At 45.2% G+C, this 24620-nt stretch overlaps 2 protein-coding genes across 2 annotated transcripts in view; both read right to left on the reverse strand.

The window, feature by feature from the left end:
- MMD (monocyte to macrophage differentiation associated) overlaps positions 1-8228 on the reverse strand; it is a 68305-nt gene extending 60077 nt beyond the window's left edge. The window contains exon 1 of the mRNA XM_065563523.1: positions 8154-8228. The gene's annotated coding sequence lies outside the window, so the exon portion shown is untranslated. The remainder of the gene's footprint in view (positions 1-8153) is intronic.
- On the reverse strand, positions 846-1328 carry SMIM36 (small integral membrane protein 36). The gene has a single exon (XM_042840882.2). It carries the CDS (start codon positions 1265-1267, stop codon positions 938-940), a length of 330 nt encoding a protein of 109 aa, XP_042696816.2. The 5' UTR covers positions 1268-1328; the 3' UTR covers positions 846-937.
- Positions 8229-24620: the final 16392 nt, after the last annotated feature.

A 24620-nucleotide genomic window follows, 5' to 3' on the forward strand; every position in this document is an offset into this window, starting at 1 on the left:
TCAGTGGAAGAGGGTAACACAGAAAGGCACACTCCGAACCAATTTACAGCAGTGCTTAACGATCATATTGTATCTGATACAAAACCGGCTTGGCTCTGCCAGCTCTGAGGAGCTTACAAATGACATTATAAATGTTACACTCTGATAGCAGCCGCAGCAGGCTCATATCAGACACACCTCATCTATATGCTTGTAAAATCCCTAAGCATTTCTTTTTCCACTTGAGAGATACACAGCCTATCAAGGTCAGTTGCAGTCTGGCTGATAGAAGCCCTACGCAGACATCCCATTATCGTACAGCTGAGTCCTGCAGGGGTGGGTTTCACTGAACAATGCTGTGTGCCTGTAAAAATAAAGACACGGAACCTAAATCTCATTGATACAAAGGCTCCTTTCCAGTGCCACAGTGGGATAGGCGAGTCACTGCTGCTCGCGCTCTAAGAGTATGTCTACACAGCAAAGAAAAACCCGACTTGGGCTCACAGGGCTCAAGCCACGGGGCTGTTTCATTGCTGTGTGGCTTTCTGGGTTCAGGCTGGAGTCCAGGCTCTAGGACCCTGTGGGGTGGGAGAGTCCCAGAGCTCAGGTTCTAGCCCAAGCCCAGAAGTCTACACAGCAATGAAACAGCCCCGCAACCCAAGCCTGAGTCGGCTGTCATGGGCCAGCCACAGGTTTTCCTTTGCTGTGTAGACATACCCTTAGTGTAGGCCCTCTCTCTCTTATGGCCTGACTGGTGGCACTGCAAGTCTCTAGGACTCTATGAACACAGAACAAAGCCGAACACAAAATAACTCACTCGGTGACACCACCACATCAAATCAGTCAGTGTTTCAACTTACCTTGCTGGTGTATTATCCATTTGCGAACTGAACGTAAACATGGCAGATGAGGCAAGCTTAACGATAGATACTAGAGCTCAGAAGCAATTGGTGGGCCCCTAAACCACAGTAGTTCTTTTCCCTGGCAGATCAGAAGAATTTTCATAAGCAGAGACAAGTCCTTTTGCCCAGCGGGTACCAGGGCAGTTCTGTTGCATCACCACCAATCGGATTGGAGGCTGGGAATCCGTAGGAATCTCAGGAGCATATTCCTTACTGGGATCTATCCCCCTACAGTCATATAGCACGCAAGAAATCAGAAACACCAAAAGCAGAATAACATAACTAGCTACCAGGATGATCAAGTTCAAGGTTACAGGGTCAATTTCCAAGTAAAAATCCATTTCATTCCCTACTCCTAACCGAGAACTCAGAGAATGAAGCTTCATACACACTAGTGAGCAACGGCTCCCTGATCAGAATAAATGTATTGGCTTTGCGGTAAAAATACATTAAGCCTCAGCACTCCTGCAGCAATGGATTTTCCTGAACTGGATGATTAAAGCTGCTCAGTTTAATAACTTAAGCTCCTTCTTTTAATACCATGTTGGCTACATTGGCAGAAGCTAAATTTGATTCCTTTACCAACAGCAGACTATCCATCTTGCTATTAGAACCCATCTCTCTTTTTTCTTGGCAGGCCTGCATCAAACAATGCATTTGTTTTGTTTACTCAGCTCCAGAGATGGCGTCATGCACCAAGGCGAGTTATTGTGACTATCAGAAGGTTTTACTGAAGGCCACAGATAACAAAACATTAGCTGTACAAAACTGTAAATAAGTGAGGAGCTGAATGAGGGGGGGAAAGATGAAACAAGGCGGGACTTGGACAGAGGATTATTCCAGGTGGGATTTATAGTATTTCACACATGACTCTATAAAAAGACATTTTTTCACTGGGAAATGTTCTTAAAATGTAATGAGCTTGATTCTCATTTATGTGACGGGCCCTTTGTACTGCCCTGGTAGTATAAAGGGGCCTTAACGTGTAAATTATTATTTATTTGTATTGGTAGTGCCTAGGGGCGCCCAGACATGGACCACGACCGCATCGTGCAAGGTACTGTACATAGAAGACAAAGGCAGTCCCTGCCCCAAAGAGTTTACAATCTAAATAGAAGACAATAGGAAGATACAGACAGGGGAAGCACAAGGATACAACGAGACAGTATTGGTCAACATGAGAGGCAATGGTCTTATCACACCAGTTGCCTTACCCTTGTCTAGTTTTTTGTAGGGCATCTCAGCAAAGGAGAGATTTAAGAAGGGAGGAGGAAGTTATGGCTCTTGGCATTGCCAGAACTATGGAAAAGGGCTTTAATGTAAATGGGAATCAGGCCCCTGGTGTTTAAGTTGTGAAGAGGAAATATATAATCCGGCCATACCCCTGAAACGTACTTCATTTCAAAAGATGCCACTCATTTGAGACCCGCCTCATCTGTTTTCCACATTAATCCAGGGTCCTTTCTTGCTTTAACTGTCACAAAATTATTTGCACCAAAAAGTAAAGAACCATGAACTTGAAGTTGCAGAACGAGTCGTTTCCTCTCAAGGAAGGAATCCCACAGCAATTTAAAACGTTGGCATAAACCACGTTTGTGCAATCTTCATTTTGGATCTGTCACAGGCTATGTGCAGACATCAAGTATTGCAGACACCATTTGTGTTTTATTAGAGATCGAGGCTGAGATTTTTTCCATGTCTGGCTAAGCCATTTGGGCACCCAATTCCCATGAAAAGTAAGGGAAATTGGGAGTCAGATTCAAAGTGTCACTTCTGCTCCTGAGTCACACTGAGGCTTGGCTACACACAGAAATAGCGATGTCAGATGTCTCGGTGCAAGTGTGTGTGAGGACACTCGTGTTTCGAACTGAAGGGGGTCATTTTGATTTGGTTTAAGTTGGGAAGGCATGGACGAGGTGATCCTGAACATCTCAGCCTGAGCTTTGAAGTTAGCAGTACTGTTCCTGCACAAGAAAGTTTCTGGAATTCTTAGTTGCTTCTTGGTGCCAAATAGCTTTGGCAAAAATGAGAGAAGTTGGATGAGAAATATTTCAGCACTGACAGTTCACTTTCAGATGTCTTTCTAAAAGCTGCTATTCAATTCTTAAAATGTTTTCTAGTTTAGATGTGGGGCTTTTCATGGGAACTTTTCAAAAGGCTAAAATCCATTACTAGCCTCGTGGCAAAATGTTAGGTCTCACAGCCTTGATGAGTGTCTTATGTGGAACAAAACATATGAATTAATGCTGACTCTCCTTGCTGTAAATTAGACCCTATTGATCTTTCAAGGAGTATTTTGAAAATTTAATATACTTTAGTTCTAGGGCAGAATTTTCAAAAACACCACAGTGACTTAGGAACCTAAGTCCCATTGGTTTTCAGTGAAATTAATGCTCCCAAGTGCCTAAATCACTGTTGAAAATGGAACTTAAGCATTTTTCAAAATTTTGCCACTAATCTACGTCCATATTTCTCAAGGCTCAGGATTTTCTTCAACAATTTAGAAGTGCAGAAACATTGGTTTCTGTTCCTTTTCTTGTCTGATGAAATAACACAGGGTTATGAATGAGCCCCTAAATAGAATGCATTGCAGTTGTTTTCAAGGGCTGTCAGTACATACTATATAGTCTTAAACAAACCCTAGTTAATCACTAATCAAATGATCTATATCTTGGCTTCACTGACAGATTGGAAGGGCTGTTGATACTGTTGCTTATCAGAGAGAAATTGCTACCAAGTACTGCTTTATTTCCGTACACGACGCTTGAAATATATCATGTGCTGCCCAGCTGAAATGCTTTTTAGATAGTTTACTCTGAGGCCACCTAGTGGCAAGAGATGAGGCTGTAGGGCACCTGGTGAATTTCCTCTGTGCACTATCTTTGGGCTGGTCCACACTAAGCCCCCAGTTCGAACTAAGATACATAACTTCAGCTATGTGAATAACGTAGCTGAAGTCGAAGTATCTCAGTTCAAACTTAACGGTACTTACCGTGGGTCCACACGCGGCAGGCAGGCTCCCCCGTCGACTTCGCCTACTCCTCTCGCAAAGCACGATTACCGGTGTCGATGGCGAGCACTTCCGGGATCGATTTATCGTGTCTAGACAAGACGCGATAAATCGATCCCAGAAGATCGATTGCTTGCCGCCGAACCAGTGGGTAAGTATAGACGTACCCTTTGTGGGACAAATTTTCATCTGTGTTCTCAAATTTTGCCTGTGCAAATGTACCCAGCTCCCCTGGCTTGAGTATGAAAACATCCGTTCGCATGCGCTGAGAAGCAGCATGTGTGTTTTTGTGCAAGAAATCAGAGGCCAAGTATGAAGGTTTCCAGTTCTTCCTATACAAGCTTAGTTCTTGTTCTCTTGGTTATTCCTCATATTAAAATGCTATAGACAGTAACATTAACAAAGCTAGTAGGGTTCTACAGATATTTAATACAGTCTATAGAAATTAACTGTATGGAGAGCATAGTCTAATGGATAGAGGGCACAGAGTGGGATTGGGTTCTATTCTGGGTCCTGCTAATAACCTGCTCTGTGACCTGAATTAAATCACTTGCCTCTTTGTTCCTTCATTTCTTCTCCTACTCTTTGTCCCTCTAGACTGCAAGCTCGTTGGGGGCAGGGCCTGTCTTTTACTATGTGTCTATATAGTGACTAACACAATAGGGCCATAATCCCAACTCTAGGCACCACTTGAATAAAACAATAACCCATCTAATAGCAAATGAGATCTTCCCTATAATTTCTTTTTAAATCCATTATATCAGATTCCATAGCAGGGATATAATTCCACACGTGGGTTAAAAAACAAAACCTTGAGAAAGTTTATAACAAGACTTTCCTGAAAGGGATGATTGTATTATGGGCAGTTATATGGGCCAGTAAATTAGTTTGATCACCAGTGATCTGGATCCAGTGTGTAAAAACCTTCACAGTGGGAGGCACAGAAGTAACAGCCTGTGGGCTGGTATAGCAACCATGGAGGGACTTCTTAACTGTCTTGTCTAACCTGCAGATTGATTCCATTGCACTGAAATCTTGCATGGTTCCCTCACAGAAATCCCATTGATTCCAACTGTGTGTGAGGCGATGGGAGTGAATTTCACCCAGAGGAAACCTGCAAGATCACAACTGCCGTGACTTGCATCTAACTTCGGCAGGACTCACCAAAAGGGAATTATTGGACAAAGATTAAAAAAGACTAGCTAGGACTAAAACTGAAAATGTAAGGAGGGTAAGGATGGAGCCTGGAGTTTTAGATCAGAGTTGATTAGGTAGGAGATGACCACGAGAATAATAATCACCTTACAATGAAAGCAATGGGTACTGATTATGGAGGAAGAAGTGACAGCTAAGAATGGTTCATTCATTTGGAGTAGCTGCAATCCATACTTCAAAGAAAGAGGAAGCAATTGCTGCAGTGAAATCAGTATTGAAGAAAAAATGATACTAATGAGGAAGAAAGGCGAGAAAGCTGGAATATCATTGCCAATGTCCTGATTGTGACCAGCACTCATGTGAGGACACAAGGGAAGGAGAGAGAGCTCTGGGATCCTTCCCCCCAGCGTAGGAGCTTGCCACAATAATGGCTCTTATTCTTTCTTGAGCACAAGAATTGCTCCCCGCATAGCTGCTGGAACTAACGTGCTGGAGGGGCTGCTGCACCCCTGGCTTGAAGTGGTTTCCATTGTATACAGAGTTTACAGTTTGATTCAATGGCTCTCAGCACCCCTACTACACAAATTGTTCCGGTGCCCCTGGCTCCCTGCTAGCCCCATCTGGGCACTAGTCTGTTTAAAAGGCACCTGGTAGCCATGTCCCAACCCTCCCACATCTACTGCAGCCAACTAAAGGGCTATGCAGCGGCTGCATTCCCCACAAGTTCAGTTATTATCATTTGCAGTGTGGTAGCATCTCAGAGCCTCCGTCACGGACAAGGGGCCTGATGTCAGGACCTCGGTTTCAAATCCTGGTCATCCACACCCACTGGGTTCTTGGGAAGTAGCCTTGGCCATCACACAACACCAACTCATCCAATTACCAGAGAATTCACAGACTTGGGTGGGCCAGCTTCCAGGGTTCTGTGATCTGCTTCCTGATTGGCTACTTGCTCTTGGCCCTGATTGGCTGGTGACCATATATAAATTTCCTGCTTCTGTTCTGGCCTTGTCTGAGCAACAAGCCATTGCCTGCTAGTTGCCACTCAGACCCAACTTGACCCCACCAGCTGCCTTGCTATACACTCCCTTTGGATTGGATCTCCTGGTTATTAAACCTCTTGTGTGAACTCTGACCACTGATATGGATCTGTCTTCAACCTGCATGCACCCACTGTGCTAGGTGCTGTACAAACACGGAACAAAAAGACGGTCCCTGGTCTAAGCCTAAGACAAGACATAACAGGTGGAGACAGACAGCAAAACACAAGGAAACAATGAGACAACACTGTTCAAGTATGCCGAGTTCCAGAATTGCCACCAGCATGCCGCTCCAAACTTCAGGTTTGTGCCTCAGTGACACAATCTAGATTAATAACTCTCAGGCGTTATAGTAGTCTGGAAGCATATTGGGTCCTGCAAAAGGAGTTCACCATACAGCTCAGGCTCTTTGTTAAATAATTGAAGGAGGAAGCAGTTTCCGCCCATGTCACTCTCCAGAATTGAATCCTGACAGCCAGCGGCACAAACAGAGCCTCAAACAGAACTGAAAATAGCTTCTCAAAAGCCAAGCATCACTCTATCGATTCCAGCTGGTTACACCATGAAAGCTAACTGACACACTGATTGTCATCATTATTAACAAGCTAGGTTGATTGGTTTAACTGCTTGTTCTGTCAGAGAACAGAGTCATTGCTAAGAATAGCCCCAGGATAAATAAACCCCTTTAATCTTAGTCTGAAGTGGAAGAGGAGGGAAGTGGAGACGCCAGCAATCCCAGTGTATGATGCAGAACACAAATAGAGGATGGAGATCAGGTGTAGAATAGGATGGGATTAGTTGATTGATATATCCTGTTCTGTATTGCTTTAGGCCAGCGGGGGAGGTGTTTGTCCTGTCACCTCCTGCTGCCCAAAGCAGGATCTTTTAATTTAGAGGGGCTACGTGAGCTCATACATTACAGCCATGTATAAATGTAGGCTGGACACTTAGTAAATGCAGCATCTAAGGCAATAGACTTAATCCAGGATGGGGGGGGGGGAAGCAAAGCAATAGCTCTCCTTTCTAGCCTTTTCCCAGGGGCATACGAGACTGGACTGTGTCCTGTTTGTACAGTGCCTAGAACATCGGTGTCCTGGTCTGTGTCTGGGGTTCCAGCATGCTAGTGCAGGGGCAGGCAAACTTTTTGGTCTGAGGGCCGCATCGGGTTTTGGAAATTGTATGGAGGGACGGATAGGGGGTGTGGCCCGGCCCCCACCCCCTATCCGCCCCCCCCGCTTCTCACCCCCTGACTGTCCACCCCTGGGACTCCTGTCTCATCCAACCCCCCCGTTCCCTGATGGCCCCCTGGTACCCTTGCCCCATCCACCCCCCCCCCCGGCTTCCTGTCCCCTGCCTGCCCCTGGAACCCCCGCCCCTGCCTGCCCTCTGTCGCCCCATCCAACCCTCCCTCCTTCCTGACTGCCCCCCCGGACCCTATTCAACCCCCCGTTCCCTGCCCTCTGACCGCCCCAACCCCTAGCCACGTGCCCACCCCCCCGACCACCCCCTCGAACTCCTGTGCCCTCTATCCACCCCCCCTACTCTGTGTCCCCTTACCGCGCTGCCTGGAGCACCAGTGGCTGGTGGTGCTACAGCCATGCACTGCGCAGCACAGAGCACCGGGTCAGACTGAGCTCTGCAGCGGCGCTGTCCCCGGAGCTCGCAGCCCCACCACCCAAAGCATTGCATCGTCAGCGGGGTGAGCTGAGGCTGCGGAGGAGGGAGAACAGCAGGGGAGGGGCCGGGGGTGAGCCTCCAGGAGCAGGAGCTCAGGGGCCGGGCAGGAGGATCCCGTGGGCCACATCCGGCCCGCGGGCCGTAGTTTTCCCACCTCTGTGCTAGCGCAATACAAATGCATAATAATAATTTGTTGTAACAATAAGGATCTACTACTTTGCACTTCTATAGCACCTTGAATCTGAGGATTTCAAAGCACTTTCCCACTGTTAATTCATTATGTCACTCAACAGCCCCACTATTGTCAACCCTCAGGGTTAAAAAACATGAGACAGGCCCCAAAGTGTTATGAAACTGGCTTATAAACCATGAAATGTTAAAAGTTAATACCTTTTGGGTTCTTTCTTTTCCTTCTGTTGTTGGAGCTTCTAGGGTCGAGGTTTCCAAGCTTTTCTCTGCTAGTAACTTTCCTTTTTAAAAATAAAAGTTAAGATTCTCAGGGTTTCACCAGACTCCAGGAGCTGGGGCTTGGAGAAAAATGCCAAATATCACGAGACCTGTGATAAAATTGTGAGAATTGGCAATACTGTACCCTTATGAGGTAGATACTATTACTCCAACTTTGCAGATGGGTAAAATGAGGCACAGAGCAGGTAAAGTTAGTTGTGTTATGACACACAATGAGTTAATTTTCAAGAGTATCTCTAGATCTCTATGTATCCATCTAGGTTTTTATAAGGATGCCCATTGCCCTGGTGTCTGAGTGCCTAATACCCATTTGTGTTTCTTATGTACTACTACTTTTCCTATAAAGGATATGAAAATTCTCAATATTACCAATTTGGAAACAGATTTTTCAGAATTTCTTCCATGGATCGGATAGAATTCCTCTGTGTGATGCTGAGCAGTTCTTGCTGCACTATACCTCCTTGTCCAGTAGATGGCATTAAAAGATCATGTGCATTTGGAAATCCGGAATGCTTTCTTGTAAGTTCCGTTAAATGTTAGAAACATACACATTCTTGATTAGGAGGGAGACCTCTATTTTTTAAAACTCTTTTAGTCCATACTGTCATTCCCATTCTGAAGAGAGAAACAATTTTCCACTGTTATTGTTCATGGTTTATGCTATACTCTCTCCTCTCAGGAAATGTTTAAGTGCAGTGGTTAAACCATTTCCTGCTTTAGAGGTGCATTTTTATCTATTTGATCTGCACTACATGAGGAAACTATAGCTATTAAAACAATCACTTTAATAAAGAAGGAATATAAACTTAGGGAGAAAGACGAAAAGGAAAAACAAGTAACCTAGTTGTTGGATGCACCTACTCCACCAAATAATATTATTTATTTGCACTGTGGTTTCTTCTAGCAGCCCCAGTTCAGCAAGGCTGAGGTTAAGACTGTTCACATGCTTAAAGTTAGGCACTTTACTGAATCAAGGCTACAGGGCCAAATCAGGGATTTAGGTCCCATTGTGTTAGGTGCGGTACACACATACAATGAAAAGTTGGTCCCTGCCCCAAAGAGCTTACAATCCTAAATCCAGAGTTTGGTTTTACTTATCTGCCATCCCTATCATGCCTGCAACTGCCAGAGCATGGTACTGAGTTACATCTAACTGTCTTTATCTGTGAATCAACTAAAAGGGAAGTCGTAGATAAAGAAAACCCGGTGTAATTTAGTCCTCAGTGAAACCAGACTAGTTACCATCATGTAGCATATTACGGTCAGCTGTTTTCTCTTCCCTGGGGGGCTGTGTCTATTCTTGGATTTGTCACGGACCTGCTGTGTGACTTGTTCTCAGTGCTGTCCTCTCTGGGTGTCCCAGGAATTCAGCTCCTCACAGGACTAGGCCCATAGCCAGCATGTGCTAAAGGGGTGGGTGGTGGGGGGAAATGTCTGACCACAGCAAGGTGGAAGGAACAGCACTGGCATAGTCATGCAGGAGTTACACTTAGAAGATTTCCTGGAAGAGTCAAGTGCACAAGGTGTACAAGGGAGGCTGTAAGTCTGGGGCCAACAGATGGAGGGTGGGTACCCAAAGGTTTCAGAGACCTTGGCAGTGCTGTGTGTCAGTCTTCACTGTAGGATGAAAAGCTGTTGAACAGGTTCCCTGCTCTATTTGGCACAAATACTATATGCCGTTCTTCAGCATTGGATATGCACGGCTGCCTCTCCCTTCGTTTTCCTGGAACAAACATGTTTGCTAGGGGCAGCATAAGGAATACACTTGCTTCTGAACTCAGGACTATTTGTTCTGGATCTGAATTCAAGATTCCACTGCCTTAGGAGAAGTGGCAGCGTAGAGGTGCCTTTCCAGTCATCTGTGCATTTTTATGGGCATTCATTCACACGCTATGATTTCCCCATCATACCGGAGCCTTTGAAGAGACTGCTCAGAGGCCGCTGGTCCAGGAGTCTACGGTCTCGCCCAGAGACGAAATGAGAAGGTGGCAGAGTTTAGGGACCACCCATGCGAGTAGACCAGACTGAGACAATTGTTCCACATTGTTCTGTGAAACCAACTGTTCTTCAACCCAGAATGCGCCTTTCCTGGATGCCGTGTAACAGGAAGAGGTTGCAGGCAGTTTAGGTGGATGATAGGAGGTGGGGAACTTCTAAATGAAAACAGCCTGAGCAGATCGCTGGCTTGAAAGATGTTGCAGAACACTCCACTCATCCAATAGTGGCTCAATGTCCAACCCAATAGAGAGGATAGAAATGGGAAGGGAAAGTAAAAGCAATGAGGGCTCCTAGGGTAGATGATTTTGTTTTATTTTTTTCCCCAGGCCCATTGCTAGGAGCTCTACTGGGCCCAGACCACTCTTAGTTTTTCCACCAGGCAGGCCAGCTAACTGGTAAAATATCTAATAGTCTTCCCAGTGGTGGAAGTTCAAGAGTGTATTCACTTTAATGGCGTTACCGTGGCTGCAACTGGGGTCCCTGATGTATCAGAAAGTAAATTAGAAGGATAGTAATATTCCCCTACTTGAATCTGAAAAAAAAAAAAAAAAAAAAGCATCACAAAGATTGAGTCACGTCTTGTGTTTGAAGGCACTGGAGAAATCGAAATCTGTCTGGGTTCGGCTGTTTGTAGCAGTTTGCAGGGATTAGATACCCCCCAAAGACAGAGATTTACATCCAAACCAAACACCTGGTCAACAAGCCCAGCTAGTCACAGCTGTTCTTTCCATCTCTTGTTTCATTGTTTGCAGAACACAATGAAGCAATCGAGCGCTGAGAGGGTTGAACGGACAAAAAGCACCCACGTGCCCAGCTCCGGAGTATTTTGTAAAACCCAGATAACTGGAAAAATAGATCAAGTCTGGACATCAACAGGAAGTTGAAAAATTACTTCGGTGGAAGAGCAGAAACGTAGATGTCAATCATTTGGCTATAGGCATCATGGTAGAACAGATTTGATCACATACAGGATGGTTTCCAAACTCCACATTCAAGTTATTATGCACTGGTTATATAGAAGGTAATGGTCTACTTTTACTCACACATACACTCACTCACACACACTCTCTCTCTCTCTCATACACACACACACACACACACACACACACACACTAACTAGGGCTTTGCCTAATGATCTCTAGGAACAAACCTTCTGAAAAACAGATAAGATCAATTCTATGGCCTCTGGTTCTAAATCAGCAAAGCTGAAAAGATGTTGGTTCTTGGGAGTGCAATAATCACAAAATGTATGATTTCACAAACAATGGAAGAGTAGGCTTATGCCTAGAACAGAGCAGTGGTATTCAGACCTGTCTGAGTTAGCAGCCAAAGAAATGAACAGCAACTATATGAAGTTGAAGAAATTTGGACCCCATTTCTCGATACATTTGGATAGAAATATTGAGATGGCTCACGGAATACCAGACCTCCATTCCACCTAACCCCCCCTCTTCACCCCCCCAATGCCTTTCCTTCCCTCATGTTATGTCTATTGTCTGGTTTTATACTGTCTGGGCTTGCAGCTTTGACAAGTTATAAATTTGCGTAATTCCATAATTTTACTGGCGAGCCTGTGCTGTGAAGTATTTGGAACCATATACAAGCTGTAGTCATTTAGCTTTTTTTTTTTTGTACTTTTCATTGATTTTCATAGAGAAACAGACAATGAACAATTAACCCCCCAAACCATATGCTTAAATCCATCTCTATTCAGCAACACACTTTAAAATCAATGGGACTTAATCCGGGGCCCACAGTTCAATGCCCTGCTGAATACGGGTGAACTGCTGAGCTGTTACCCCTGAGATTTGCCCCATAGTCCTCTTTTCCGGTACTCAGTCTGTGTCACTCTCTCTTTGCCATCCCTCAGTGTGACCCCACAAGACACTGATTTTATTGGTTAATTAATTGACTTGGAGTTATACAATAATAGAAAGAAGGGGACCTTTCCAAGGATCCAGACACCCCTGCTGGCAGAACAAAGATTCAATTTAAATAGCATCTTACTTCTGGGACAGCCAGCAAAATTTAAACCAGAGCTCCCATCCCCTATGCAGATTCAACCCCCGTCAAACACTGCCCCTTGCAGCAGCGGGTGCACACAGAGCTGAATCTTGCAGCCTGCCTTGAAGGTCAGACTGCGGCTATTTTGAACCATAGGGAAGCTTGGTTCCTCATAGAAACCACTTTGCTGCCAGCACCTCTTTATGAGCAACCCTACTTTATGCACAGGGTATAAACTCTTCAGGGCAGGGATTTTGTCTCCCTGGATGAGGGAGAGGGCTGCCAAAATACAAATAGTAATAATAAATACTCACTGCAGCCCAGTTTTCCTCTCTTCATTCGACTTCAGGCACTCTCACTCCTGTGCTGGACCCCTTCAGTCCCGTTTCGCAGGAGGCAAGTTTCTCTCTCTCTTTCTTACTCGCCTACCTTTTTATTTTGTATTCGGTGGTGATGGGACAAAATTAGCTCCCCCGATCCGCCAAGAACCCCATTGCCTGGGAGTTTGAGGCAGAGACAGGGGTGAAATGAGGAAAGATACATGGTGGATTTTAACCGCAACTTCTATTAAGCTTAAATACAGGGGAGGGCCTCTACCCACCCATCACCCACTCTACTGTACCAGCCATTTAATTGGTTCCAGTGTGGGCGTTAAACAGGGCTCCTACCATATAACCCATAACTGGAGTAGGCCCTCTTCAGCCTACCTCCCAAGACTCAGCTCGCTCTGCGTCCTACCCCTCCCTCTGCAAGGGGGTCAGAGGGTGCAGAAGGGTTGGGACCTCAACCCATGAGGGTCACAAGGTCTGACCCCATTCCATGAGTCCCAGGCCCATCTCAAACATCCCAGGTTTTTTACTTCTGGGAACTGTTCTTCTGACTGAAACTCAGCCAAATACCTCAGTTAGGTACCAAGCACCTTCCTACTTAACCCTCTGTGGATTGAAGGTGCAGCGAGGAAGGCAAAACAACTCCCCTCTCCCTCTGTCAATTGGCCCATGGGGAAAAAAAAAGTTCCTTCCTGACTCCCAAACCAGTGATCAGCTAAACCTGCAGCATCTGTCAGGCTGGTTTTCCATTCACGGAGGTAGGATGGGACCGGTGGAATGGAGCCCAAAGGGATTCCACATGGCCCCCACCCCAGGTTAAATCCTGGGAGTGGGAAATGCTGGCCAATCAACACCCCTCCTCCCCAACTGGCCAATGGGTGTCAGAGACTTTGTGTGAAGGGGAGGAGCTACATGGTGTCCTTCAGCGACTGTCTCCCTCAGCAACTGTCCCTCAAGTTCCTCCACCTGTTGAAGCAGGTGGATGGCATTTCTCCTATCTTGTGGCAGGTGTACTGGACCCTTAAGCATTGGGGAAGTTTGGAAGTGGATCTGAAATCTGCTACTCGGCCTCGTTCAAACTGCTCCATTCTTAATTCAGACACTTCCTATTATGTCGTTTTCAAGCCTCCCCCGCTCCTGATTTTTCTATCCTGGCATCGTCACCACATTCTATTTTGAATTTAGTCTCCATCATTTTTGCATTGTGCCCTTTCAGTGCTTTCTTATCACTATTGTATTGTTCCTTTGGGGCTTCATATCATGTTTTTCTCTCTCTCTCTCTCTCTCTCTCTCTCTCTCTCTCAGTCTTTGTGTGTAGCATTAGAGTCTTGGCTTCAGTCATATTGTTTTCATGTCATTCCATTTGGACTCATGACATGTTTCTTTCATTACATTCAGGTTCAGTTCTAGTTCTGTCAGTCCATAATGATTTGTCTTAGTGCAAACTCAACTGATCTCAAATCAAATATAGTCTTCAGCTGCTTGGTGAGGAAAGAGAAACTGACATGGAAACAGATTGTGAGACGGTGACCCATGTTCACAATGAAACCTTGCCTGGCCTGACCTTTCATGAGACCCACAGAATTTGGCCCAGGCTCATCAAAAGGCTTGCTGTGCTTCTTTTGAATGAGCTTGTGACAATTGCTGGTCCTGTTTTGAAATCATGCAACATTCATAGTTTCATTCATGGTTTTGATGAGGAGTTAGACGAACATTAATAGTTCTGCATTGACATTTTGGGTCATCAACCTATTAATGGTAACGCATTTATATGTTAATATTGCCCAAATGTCCCATATCAGAATCTTTCAATCCTAAAATTTAAGGTGAAACTCAGACCAAAATAAAATAAGACCCCAATCCTGCAAACACTTACATACATGCATAACTTTACTTCTATAGACTTCAGTGGGAGTATTGATAGGAGTAAAGTCATAAGTGTTTGCAAGACTGATGCCTGTATTAGTACATGAATCCTTACATATCATCCCTCCCCCGAGGTTCGCACTGCTCTGGTGCAAACATGAAGGAGCGAGGGGGCTTCTTTAGGGTAGTAGGAGGGGACATAACAAGGAGGAGTGGGATGAAAATTGGGAAAGAAAAATGTAGGTTGACTATCAGAGAAAGCTTTCCAAACAGTCTCCCAAGGGAAGTAGCACCAGCAATTGGCACATTTAAAAGCAGAGAGGAGAGGATATGCTGTAGAAACAATCCCTCATTGGCTAGGGTGCTGGATTATGGTCTGATCATCCTTGACTTCTACAATTCATGTCTTTCCCTGTATTCTGTCCAGCAGCAGGCCTACAGACAGCTCACACTAAATCAGGACGGCGACAGCAACAATTTGGCAGGGCCCTACCCCAACTCCATCCAGAGCCCAGTATTTACCAGAGGTGTCAGAGCATAGCTTCCAAAATCCTCAGCACATCCGAGCTCTCTTTTGTGCACTCTCTTCACACCAGGGAGAAAAGGAGGAAACTCACTCAAGATGTTTCTTTGAGCTGAGTGGCTGGCTTTATCCACCCAAGTGATCTGTCCTGGGTTTAGTTTCCTCTTTTGGGTGTGGTCCCAAAGTGACACCATGGGAATATTGGCTCATCCATCACTTGTCAAAACTAGAAGGAGGCTCAATGTGGGATGATAGAACTCTGCCCTTTGAACCATTTCTTGTGCCAAGTTGCACAATCTAGTAAAAAGTTATGAAGTGTTTGTCGGTGAGGTTCCCTGATGGGAAAAAGGGGCAGGGAGGCCACTTTCAGTTTCCATTGGTCCAGCTGTGGATTGTTGTCTGCCAGGGTTCAAGCCTGATGAGGGGGAGGGATAGCTCAGTGTTTTGAACATCGGCCTACTAAACCCAGGGTTGTGAGTTCAATCTTTGAGGGGGCCACTTAAGGATCTGGGGCAAAAATCTCTCTGGGGATTGGTCCTGTTTTGAGCAGGGGGTTGGACTAGATGACCTTCTGAGGTCCCTTCCAGCCTTGATATTCTATGATCAGTCTGGTTGTGACCTGTGTTCATTTCTTCTCTCCAGACAGCAGTTTTATTGGTGTGAATAATGTTCCAGGAGGCTGTCACCCCTCCTACCTCCAGGTTATTCATTAAGGCCCTGATTTATAAGGTACATTCCCCAAAGCTGACTCTCTTTGAGACTAGAGAGGAGCCATTAGAATTCTTAGGAGAAGGCCACTGCCAACCAACTGCCAGCTCCCCTCACTTCAGTAACCTTGTTGTTCTAGCCGTCCGAAACACAGTTTCCTGCAAGTCTTCAGGCAAAGAGGCAGAAAATCAAAAAGAAAATCCTCTGAAGAGTAGCAAGTAGAAGGGGCCAAATCAGTCACTGGTGTCACTCAGCTGCCTGCACTTCAGTTACACTGGTTTGAATTTGGTCTATGATGACCAAACATACCCCAAGGAGATAAAACCGCTCCAACCCACAGGCTGTAGTTGTCCACATTTGGGCTGTATTACAGCAAACTAAGTGCAACCTGGTGTTGTTTTCATTCTTAGTCTGATGGATCATCTAATTAGAGAGCAAAATAACATTCTTATGCTTGGCAGATCCTTTAGACTTAGAAAATCTCTTTCCTTTATTATTTTTTTTATAGACAACATGGAGACAGTGCTAAATGGTGAAAACTAAATTTAATATCCTATTTCAAACAGCTGGCTTTGGGTCTGGAAGTACTTCAATTGATTGCCCTGGTTCAAAGAAGTAGGAATGATTTCACTTTGAATAAAACAATGTTTTTCTAGCAGCATATTGGCTGCCCTGTGCTGGATCATAACCTCTAAAGCTGCACATACCTATGTATGTTTGAAAACAAGGCTGATTTCTTACCTCCTCAAATAGACGATCAGGTTTCTAAATAGCGGTGAAAGGAGGGAGTTGTTCTTTTCCTTTTGAAAACATGGGAGAAAGGAAAATAATTATTCTGTGCTGTTTATGAATGCGCTGATTCCCACACTGCCCTCAACAGTCAGGCCCCGATCCTAGAAGCACTTGGACATGTACTTCATTTTAGGCACGAGTGATCCCATTGGAGTAAGTGACACTGCTCAAATGCAAAGGGAAGCATGTGTATAAGGCTTGGGGTTTAAGTGTCCAAACTCACCCGCTTCATAAGGTTTAAATTTATGGGTAACTGAAAAAAAGCAATAACATAAAATAAAGTAAGCTTGGCTGTTCTTAGAATTCCTGTGCCCCCCACCAAACTCCCTCTGTCCTCCCATTCCCCCCCCTTACAGATTTTCTTTGTATCCACTTCACTTTTTATCTGGGTCAAAGCCAATTATTATGACAGCTGTAGCTACCCTGCATCTTAATATAGGGTTTTAGCACCTGAGCCTTGTGTGACTCAACAGGATAGCCCTACCTTATCATATACCAAGGCAACATTAGTCTTCTACTCAGTTATGCTGACGTATCGGTAAATGCAGGGACTGGGTTTGTAGTAACAGTTCTGATTGTTCCAGCCTCCCTGAATGTGCCTGGACCTAAGTACAAAGAAGCAAAAGATGAAGTTCTACAAGAAGTAGAAAACATATGGGAACTGAATTGGGATTTAAAGGTTAGATTAATATGGAACTTGTATAACAATGTATCTTTCCCACAGATCTGTCTGTAAGGCAGATTACTTACCACCAATGCCCACCCCCAACCGCCCCCTACCGCATGCAAAGACCCCTTCGGCTGGTTCTGCAGTTGACATGGTGTTTTCGTGGAACACCATCTCTGCCCCTGGTGACAAACTTGATTTTGGGAAGCGTGTCTGTCTCTAAAGGAGACTCCATATTAGGCTTTTTCCTCTGAGGAGCAGCCCTAAAAAGGACTGAGAAAAGTCTTCAGCAGGAGCGGGGTCCTGTGATCTGGGCTACAAGGTCCATCCAGAGGTTGTCCGAGAAAGGGTTAGCAGTCTCTCCTGGAGTAGAAGTACCCCCCCGAGTGCAGAGACTGCAGGATAGTGGAACTCAGCCAGCTATATTGAATTATGGTATGTTACTCCCCCAGTGCACTGTAAGAGGGTTGTGTTTGGAGGGCCTTGGCTGGCTGTTAGTACTACATCCTTGGGCTGGGGTAATATTGTTGTTTTCAAGATTTAGACCCTGGCTGCACAAAGCCATCCCCTTTGGTCTGGATTCATTTAGAAGCCAGGCGGAAGGAAGCCATTCTGAACTCAATTTAAACTCCATGAGCAGTCTATTTGTTTCCACTGACCAGGTGATGTTCAGTGCCTCTCTTCCTCTGCTATTAGTCCTTCACTCTCATGAGAGTCAAAGGAACCTAATCCCTCTTCTTAAGCAACAACCAAAACAAAGGGGCATGTGGCTTAGGGCGAAGTCCTAGGGGCTGGCAGCAGAGCAATAACAGGAGATAAATAAGTCGCCTGGGTCTTCAAGGGAGACATTTGCGTTCAGGGCTGTGGTAAGTTTCACAAGGTCCATTGTGAGACACAGACTCTATGTGGACCACCCAGTTGCTTGGCAAGAAACCCATCTTTCTCATGGTTTCTGATGCCTTCTAGTCCCCTTTTTTGGCAGGATGCCGCTTTGACAGCTCTCTTGTTTTCCCAGCTGTTCTGTATGCCCAAGATCAGGTCACTAACAGCACAAGGGCCAGCTTCAGAATAAAACAAAAACTCTTCAAAATAAAAATATACCTGCAGGGGTCCCCTTCCCACCGAAGGGGGCCATCTCCAAGCATTCTGTATTGAAGTGGCTTGTGTGTTTTTACTGGTGAGAGCATGAGCATTTCTCCGTCCCATGCAAAAAAAGTACCACAGAGAGAGTCTGAAACAATTGAGAAAATGCAGCATAATCTGCAATGGAAAAATCATGCAGGATTGAAAAGGAGAGAGCAAACCCCTCTTGATTGACAGCTAGAAGGGAAAATGAAGAGACCATAGTAGGCCTATTACAGGAAGGATGGATGACCTAGTGGGTAAGGCACTGGGCTGGGATTCAGAAGATGTGAGTTCAATTTTCATTTCAATCCCAGGCTTCCTGTGTCACCTTGAGCAAGACTTTGATGTTTTGAGGATAAAATCCAGCAGTGACTGTGTTGTGATCAGAGCTATAAGAGAGGGAAAGAGCCCACAGATCACAACACCCTCCCCCGAGCAGTTCAATTAATGTCTGTGGGGGCAGACTCCTCTCACACGTCTTTCTCCTTGGAAAGTGTAAGGTCAGGGGTTTGCACCCCAGTTTAAAAAATAGCACATTATCAGCCCTGTGAAGGGCTCATAAATATAGGATTCTGTGATGAACCAGGCTGCAAAACTTTGGCAAATATTCTGCAAGCAAGGCTTAAAATAATGAATCAAAATTGTTAGAAGAAATAAAATTTGCATAGCAGTGGATGTGTGAAAATTTCTCATATAATCCATGTACAAACTGGTCTGTCTAGATTGATAACTATGTACAATGTGTGTATACACACACATACACACACACACATACATCGGTATACTATCTACAGTGCCACAAACTGGCTAGTGTGTATGTATACCACTGCCCTCTATTGTATAGAATCAGCACTTTGCTGCTGTGTACCAGAGATCCCATATTGCTAACATTTCTTCTCTCAGGCATTTGTTTTTTTGGAACATGTGTTTTCGCCATATTTGGGGTCGGGAAGGAATTTTCCTCCAGGGCGGATTGGCAGAGGCCCTGGAGGTTTTTTGCCTTCCTCTGCAGCCTGGGGCACGGGTCACTTGCTGGCGGATGCTCTGCACCTTGAGGTCTTTAAACCACGATTTGAGGACTTCAATAACGCAGGCATAGGTTAGGGATTTGTTACAGGAGTGGGTGGGTGAGATTCTGTGGCCTGCACTGTGCAGGAGGTCAGACTAGATGATCATAATGGTCCCTTCTGACCTTAAAGTCTATGAGAATCTGGATCCCATCTCTGCTGAGGCAGTGAAGTTTCATATGGCCAAGGGAGTGCGATAGAAGGACAAATGTGAAGTCCCAGCTGTCAACCGATTTGTGATAACTTGGGCAATATTTTATCAAAAGGAGGATCTTGAACAACTGCCTGTGTCTAAAAGAGAGATGGCAGAGGCTTTTATTTTATGTAGAGGAGCCTAGTCTATCAACTCCTTCCTCCCAATCTCCCCATCTCAAGGCAATGGGTCAAATTCTGCTCCGAGTGACACCCTCTAGACGCTTCTGCATCATCCTTGGGCACGGGGCGAACAAATAGGACCTCAGCATTGGCTGTTGAGTAATGTAAAGCATTCTCTCCCATTGAGGGGCTGACGGGATGGTCCACGTATCACTTGCCCGGTGAGCTAGAGACTGGGAGGCCATGAGTAGTGAAACATGGCTGCTCAGAGCATAGTCTGTGGAATGGCCAGCTCCGCCCCCAAATTGCAGCAAGCTGTGCACACCTGTGAGATATCTTATTGGTGGCATCACTCATTTTGTTCCCAGCAGAAGTAGATGTATTTTAGGTCTGCTGCATGTGCCATGTTCCCTTGGGTAGATGATTCAGGCACAGAGAACAAGAGCATAGTCCTCTGCCACTTGCTGGAGTAAGCTCATGTTGTCAAGTTCTATGCTTTGGCACTGAAAGTCTGACATTTGGTACCTGATGATCTTGGGTTTATAATGTATGTTTTCAATTTTACCCATGGACTAGATCTCTGAAAGACACTATTGTCAAGCCCATTCAATAATCCCTTTTTCTTGAGTCCTGACCGTAAAAAAACAGCTTCCCCAGCAGAAACAGGCTGACTGGTGAGAGCTCAGAATTTCAGGCTTTGGATGGGTCAGGATTGCTGGAGAAAATCTGTGGGGGAAAAAAATAAAATGTTGAAAAGTCTTACTAGAAAAGCCAAAAAATTCCAGTGAAACTGCTGCATAAATAAGTCATGTGTATTCCGATTCCCTTATATTTTATGTGCACTGTTAAGAGACGCTCTAGATTTTTAAACAGCTCTACAGCAGTAAGGATTTTGTTCTCATGGACGTTATTTTTTTTATTACACTCCTAAAACCTAATCCCAATTCTTCCAAGTGTATTTTGGACTGGGGCCATTTTGTGCATGTGTTGTAGGAAGCTGCAACTCCCAGCAAAATGTGAGAACTGGGTCAGAATCCATAGACTTCTGTGATACTCGACACAATACACAAGAAAAGGAGACATCTTCCCTGCAACAGAAGAAAGGGCAAGAAGCAGTGACTTAAGTTGCAGTGAAGGAGCTGGTGTTAGAGAGAAGGAGCAGAGAAGCAACATATGCAGAAAAATACATGGAAGAACAAGCTACTTTGGTAGCCTTAATATCACACTCAGGAGAAACTTCCTGGCTTCATATTTTCCATATAAACACTCCACCAGTGGATAAAGTTAATGGTTCCCTGACTGCAATGCAGAAGGGCTTGATCGGTTCAATTGACGTCACAGATTGAGTGTTTCAGTGAAATGGGCTGTGCTTTCCCCCATTTATACGTTTGACCCTAACCTTTACCAGATGTTCCTCTCAGACTCGCACACAGAAAGTGAAGTGTTGTGTTTTGGAGGCTCTGAGAAATCTGTGCCGATGTGGAAATAAAATCCTCTGACATCAACTCTTTTGTTTTAGTTGGGCCCCCACCCACATGTTAAGTTATTGATGCACTCAGGGCTTCATTCTGCCGTCACTTACACTGAAGAAGTTGGCAGATTTGGTCCGTAAGTGCAAGGCTGGGCCCTGGACTGTTTGCCTGTACCGGAGCATAAGGGGTGTGTGACAGGGCTGGGCTTACTGATGGTACAGCCTAGTGGTTAGGGCCCTGGGTCACAACTCTCCGCCATCTTTAGTGGTCCCTGCCAGTTGTGGCTCCAGCACTGTGATGGTAGATAGTAACTCAGCCCTCTGGCCAGCTCACCACTGAAGCCCACCCCTTTCTGAGGTAACAGAGTCTAGCAAAGTATAGCAGGCCAACATCCCCCCCCCAAATACACACACAAAAGGAGCTTGTGGCCAACTCTGCCCCCCCCCCCCAAAGGCCTCACCCCCTTACTTCAAGGCTTATAAGGTTTTTATCCCCCTTATCCCAAAAGATGGCTATGCCACCCTCATAGCTGGATGGCAGGGGAGCCGAGGCACTCCCTCTCTGCCAGGCTCCAGCTGAGGGCCATACACATGGCAGCATTGTCAAGCACCCAGGAGTGCTCCGAAGCTGCCTCCCTGGGACACTTCCTACCACTTCCTTTCCCAGTCAGGCATGGTCACAGCTTCACAAACAGTCCAAGAAAAGACAGAGCCAAGTGCTCTTTAATCCTTATCAACTGGCTAGTCCCTCCTCCAGGTCCTGGGGTAGCTGCGGCCTGCAGACAGCCCCCCTCCCACTTCCCCGCAGCAAGGACTCCTACCAGGCCCCGACTCAGGAGCGCTGTAGATAGGACATGGGGATGGACTTACCTGCTACCCCTCTCTTTGAGCTGTCTGGGTCTCTTTTAAACTCCTCGTTCAGCTGGAGCAGGCTCTGCAGGTGCAGTGGGGTGGGGTCCCTTGGACCCCCCAGAACTACTCCTTAGTCCCTTTTATCCCAGTGTGGGGTTTCGATACCCCATCACAGGGGGTAAGAACTCTCCTTCCACTGAGTAGAAACAAGCTCTCATCTGTCCTGCTCCGTTACCTTAACCATCAAACAATGCCTCTGATTTCATAGAGGAAGGGTGGTCTTGTAGCTAAGGAACTGGACTAGGACTTAGAAAAATTGAATTTGGTATTGGCCTACTGGCTAAAGTCCTAGCCTATGATAGGGAAGAAATAGGTTCAACTCATCTCCTCTTTCACAGATGTTCTGTCTGATCTTGGGTCAATCACTTAATCTCTCAGTGCCCCAGTTTCCCATTTGTAAAATAGGGACAATACCTCCTTTGTCTGTTTAGATTATAAACTCTTTGTCCCTTATTATATGTTTGTACAGAACTGAACATAATGGGGCTCTGATCTTGGTTGGAGCCTGTAGTTGGTATTGTAATACAAATACAGAAAATCCTATTTATTCAGCCATAAATGAGTAATTATCACGGCCCTAGTTCTGATCTTACCTATGCTGGTGCAAATCAAGAGTAACTCCACTGAAATACAAGCCTATTTTGAGCATTTGCACATTCCCAAAACAATTTATGGTCGGTTTCCACAAGAGGTGGAACCGACTTGAAAGTTATTGTACTCAGGAAAACAACCCACATCCTCTCACCTTCCAGCATGATTTAAAAGCAGAGAGGAAATTTTATGATAACAATCCCCACCCCCACCCCCTCTTGAGTAGAAATTCCAAGCTAGAAGAGACACTGCCTTTGGCAGCGTTTTGATCCATAACCACTGGTGATAAAGAAAAGTGCCATGACTGAATTCCCACTTCTGCACCACAACTTCAACGTTTTGCACGTGTACATAGATATAGTTTTGCAAAGCGATGACAGTGTTGCCTGTGAGATGCCCCTGATTGCTCTGAGCCAAGAGGTCCTGGCAGGACCCTCATACTCACATAGTTCAGATAGTTGGGCCTTCTGTGGTTTCACACCTATTCAGAAACTCAGGCCTGTCAAACCACCTCAACCCAACTGCCATGTTATTTGCCAATAATGAAAGCACCGCTTCTTTAGCCCAAACTGCTTGTCTTTTCTCTACCACCCATAACCCCGACAGCACAGTCCCCAGGGTATTTCTGATCGCTGGGGGGAGTCCACAGTAGACATTCAGGAGTGTTTAAAATGAGTGTTATATTCCCTATTACTGTTTTGTGCTGTGTTTTAATATAATCTCTAGCTGTTTGTAATACAGGGTCAAATTACCGTGCTGGACATTTGGAATAACCCCATTGCTGTTAGTAGATTTACTCTGGATATACAAAGGTTTAAGTGAGAGCAAAATCTGGACCATGTATTGTAGCTTAGTTTCCATTTGTGTGCTCCCCTCCTTAAAAGTATTAGATATTGTTTTCCATTGACTATTAGCTTCATTTGTTATTGTTTTACACTTTTTCAAAGCACCAAAGTTTAAATCTTTTTTTTTTTTTTTTGCTTCAAGTTAGAGATGTGGCACATGGGTAATCATGGGTACCAATGACTGCACCAGACACAGGGATCCCCTCACAAATTATTGATTTAGTCAGCAGCTCCCATTTCAGCACCGAAATAAGTGTCCAGATTTTCAAAAGCCCATTTAGGCCCTGTGAAAGAACGTGGCCTAATTTTCAGCACCTAGCAACTCTGACTGAGAACAAGAGGAGTCCCTGCATGCTGAATCCTTTTGAAATCCATGGACCAGGACCCGTTTATGCAAGGTACTGTACAAACACAGAACAAAAAGACAGTCCCTGCCCCAAAGACCTTTCAATCTAAATCATGTCTTCCCATCTCCGCAAGATGAAGAACTGATGCATCTCACATCACAATCCTTCTGAGTCACTATGTTGTTAAAGGTAGAGCATTAAAACAATAAAATATAAGAGCCTCAACAAGGATGATTTTTTAAGGGAATTTTGGGTTTGCACATATTTTGTTACCAGAAAGTCTGACTATCAGCAAACATAGTACAGAACCCTAGAAATTAGAAGGAATGAGAGTTATTTCAAAACCCAAGAGATTAGTAGGAATGGGAGTTAGTTATCTCATGATATTGTAGAACTCTGGTTTTTATATGCCATGCACTTGATGTCTTAGGTTTTCCTCTTGAGGAAATGGCTATCATTAGTCTCTTAGAAAGCAGAAAATGTCAAGTAGTTGCTTAGGGCCTGATCCATCGCACACTGACTTCAAGAGGAGCAAGTTCAGGGCCTAAAAAATGGTGGATCCAGTGATGCACTGTTTCTGAGCAGAGCTTGAAGTCAGTGGACGTGGGTTCTGACAAGGAGCTGATTGCAGGTCCATGATTCTCAGCTGCCCCTCCTGGTGTGATCTGAAGGGGGCAGCTTTAAATTGCACTGCTGATGGAGGAATAGGGCACAATGGAGCCTTGCTGCTCCATGGACATAATCTTTTCCTCTCCGCCTCATGACACCCCTCCCTCCCTGTCCCCAGCACATGCCCTGCCTCTCCTGACATCATGAAGCACGTGTCCTG

The sequence above is a fragment of the Chrysemys picta genome, chromosome 12 (genome assembly GCF_011386835.1).
Source record: "Chrysemys picta bellii isolate R12L10 chromosome 12, ASM1138683v2, whole genome shotgun sequence".
Lineage (NCBI taxonomy): Eukaryota > Metazoa > Chordata > Testudines > Emydidae > Chrysemys > Chrysemys picta.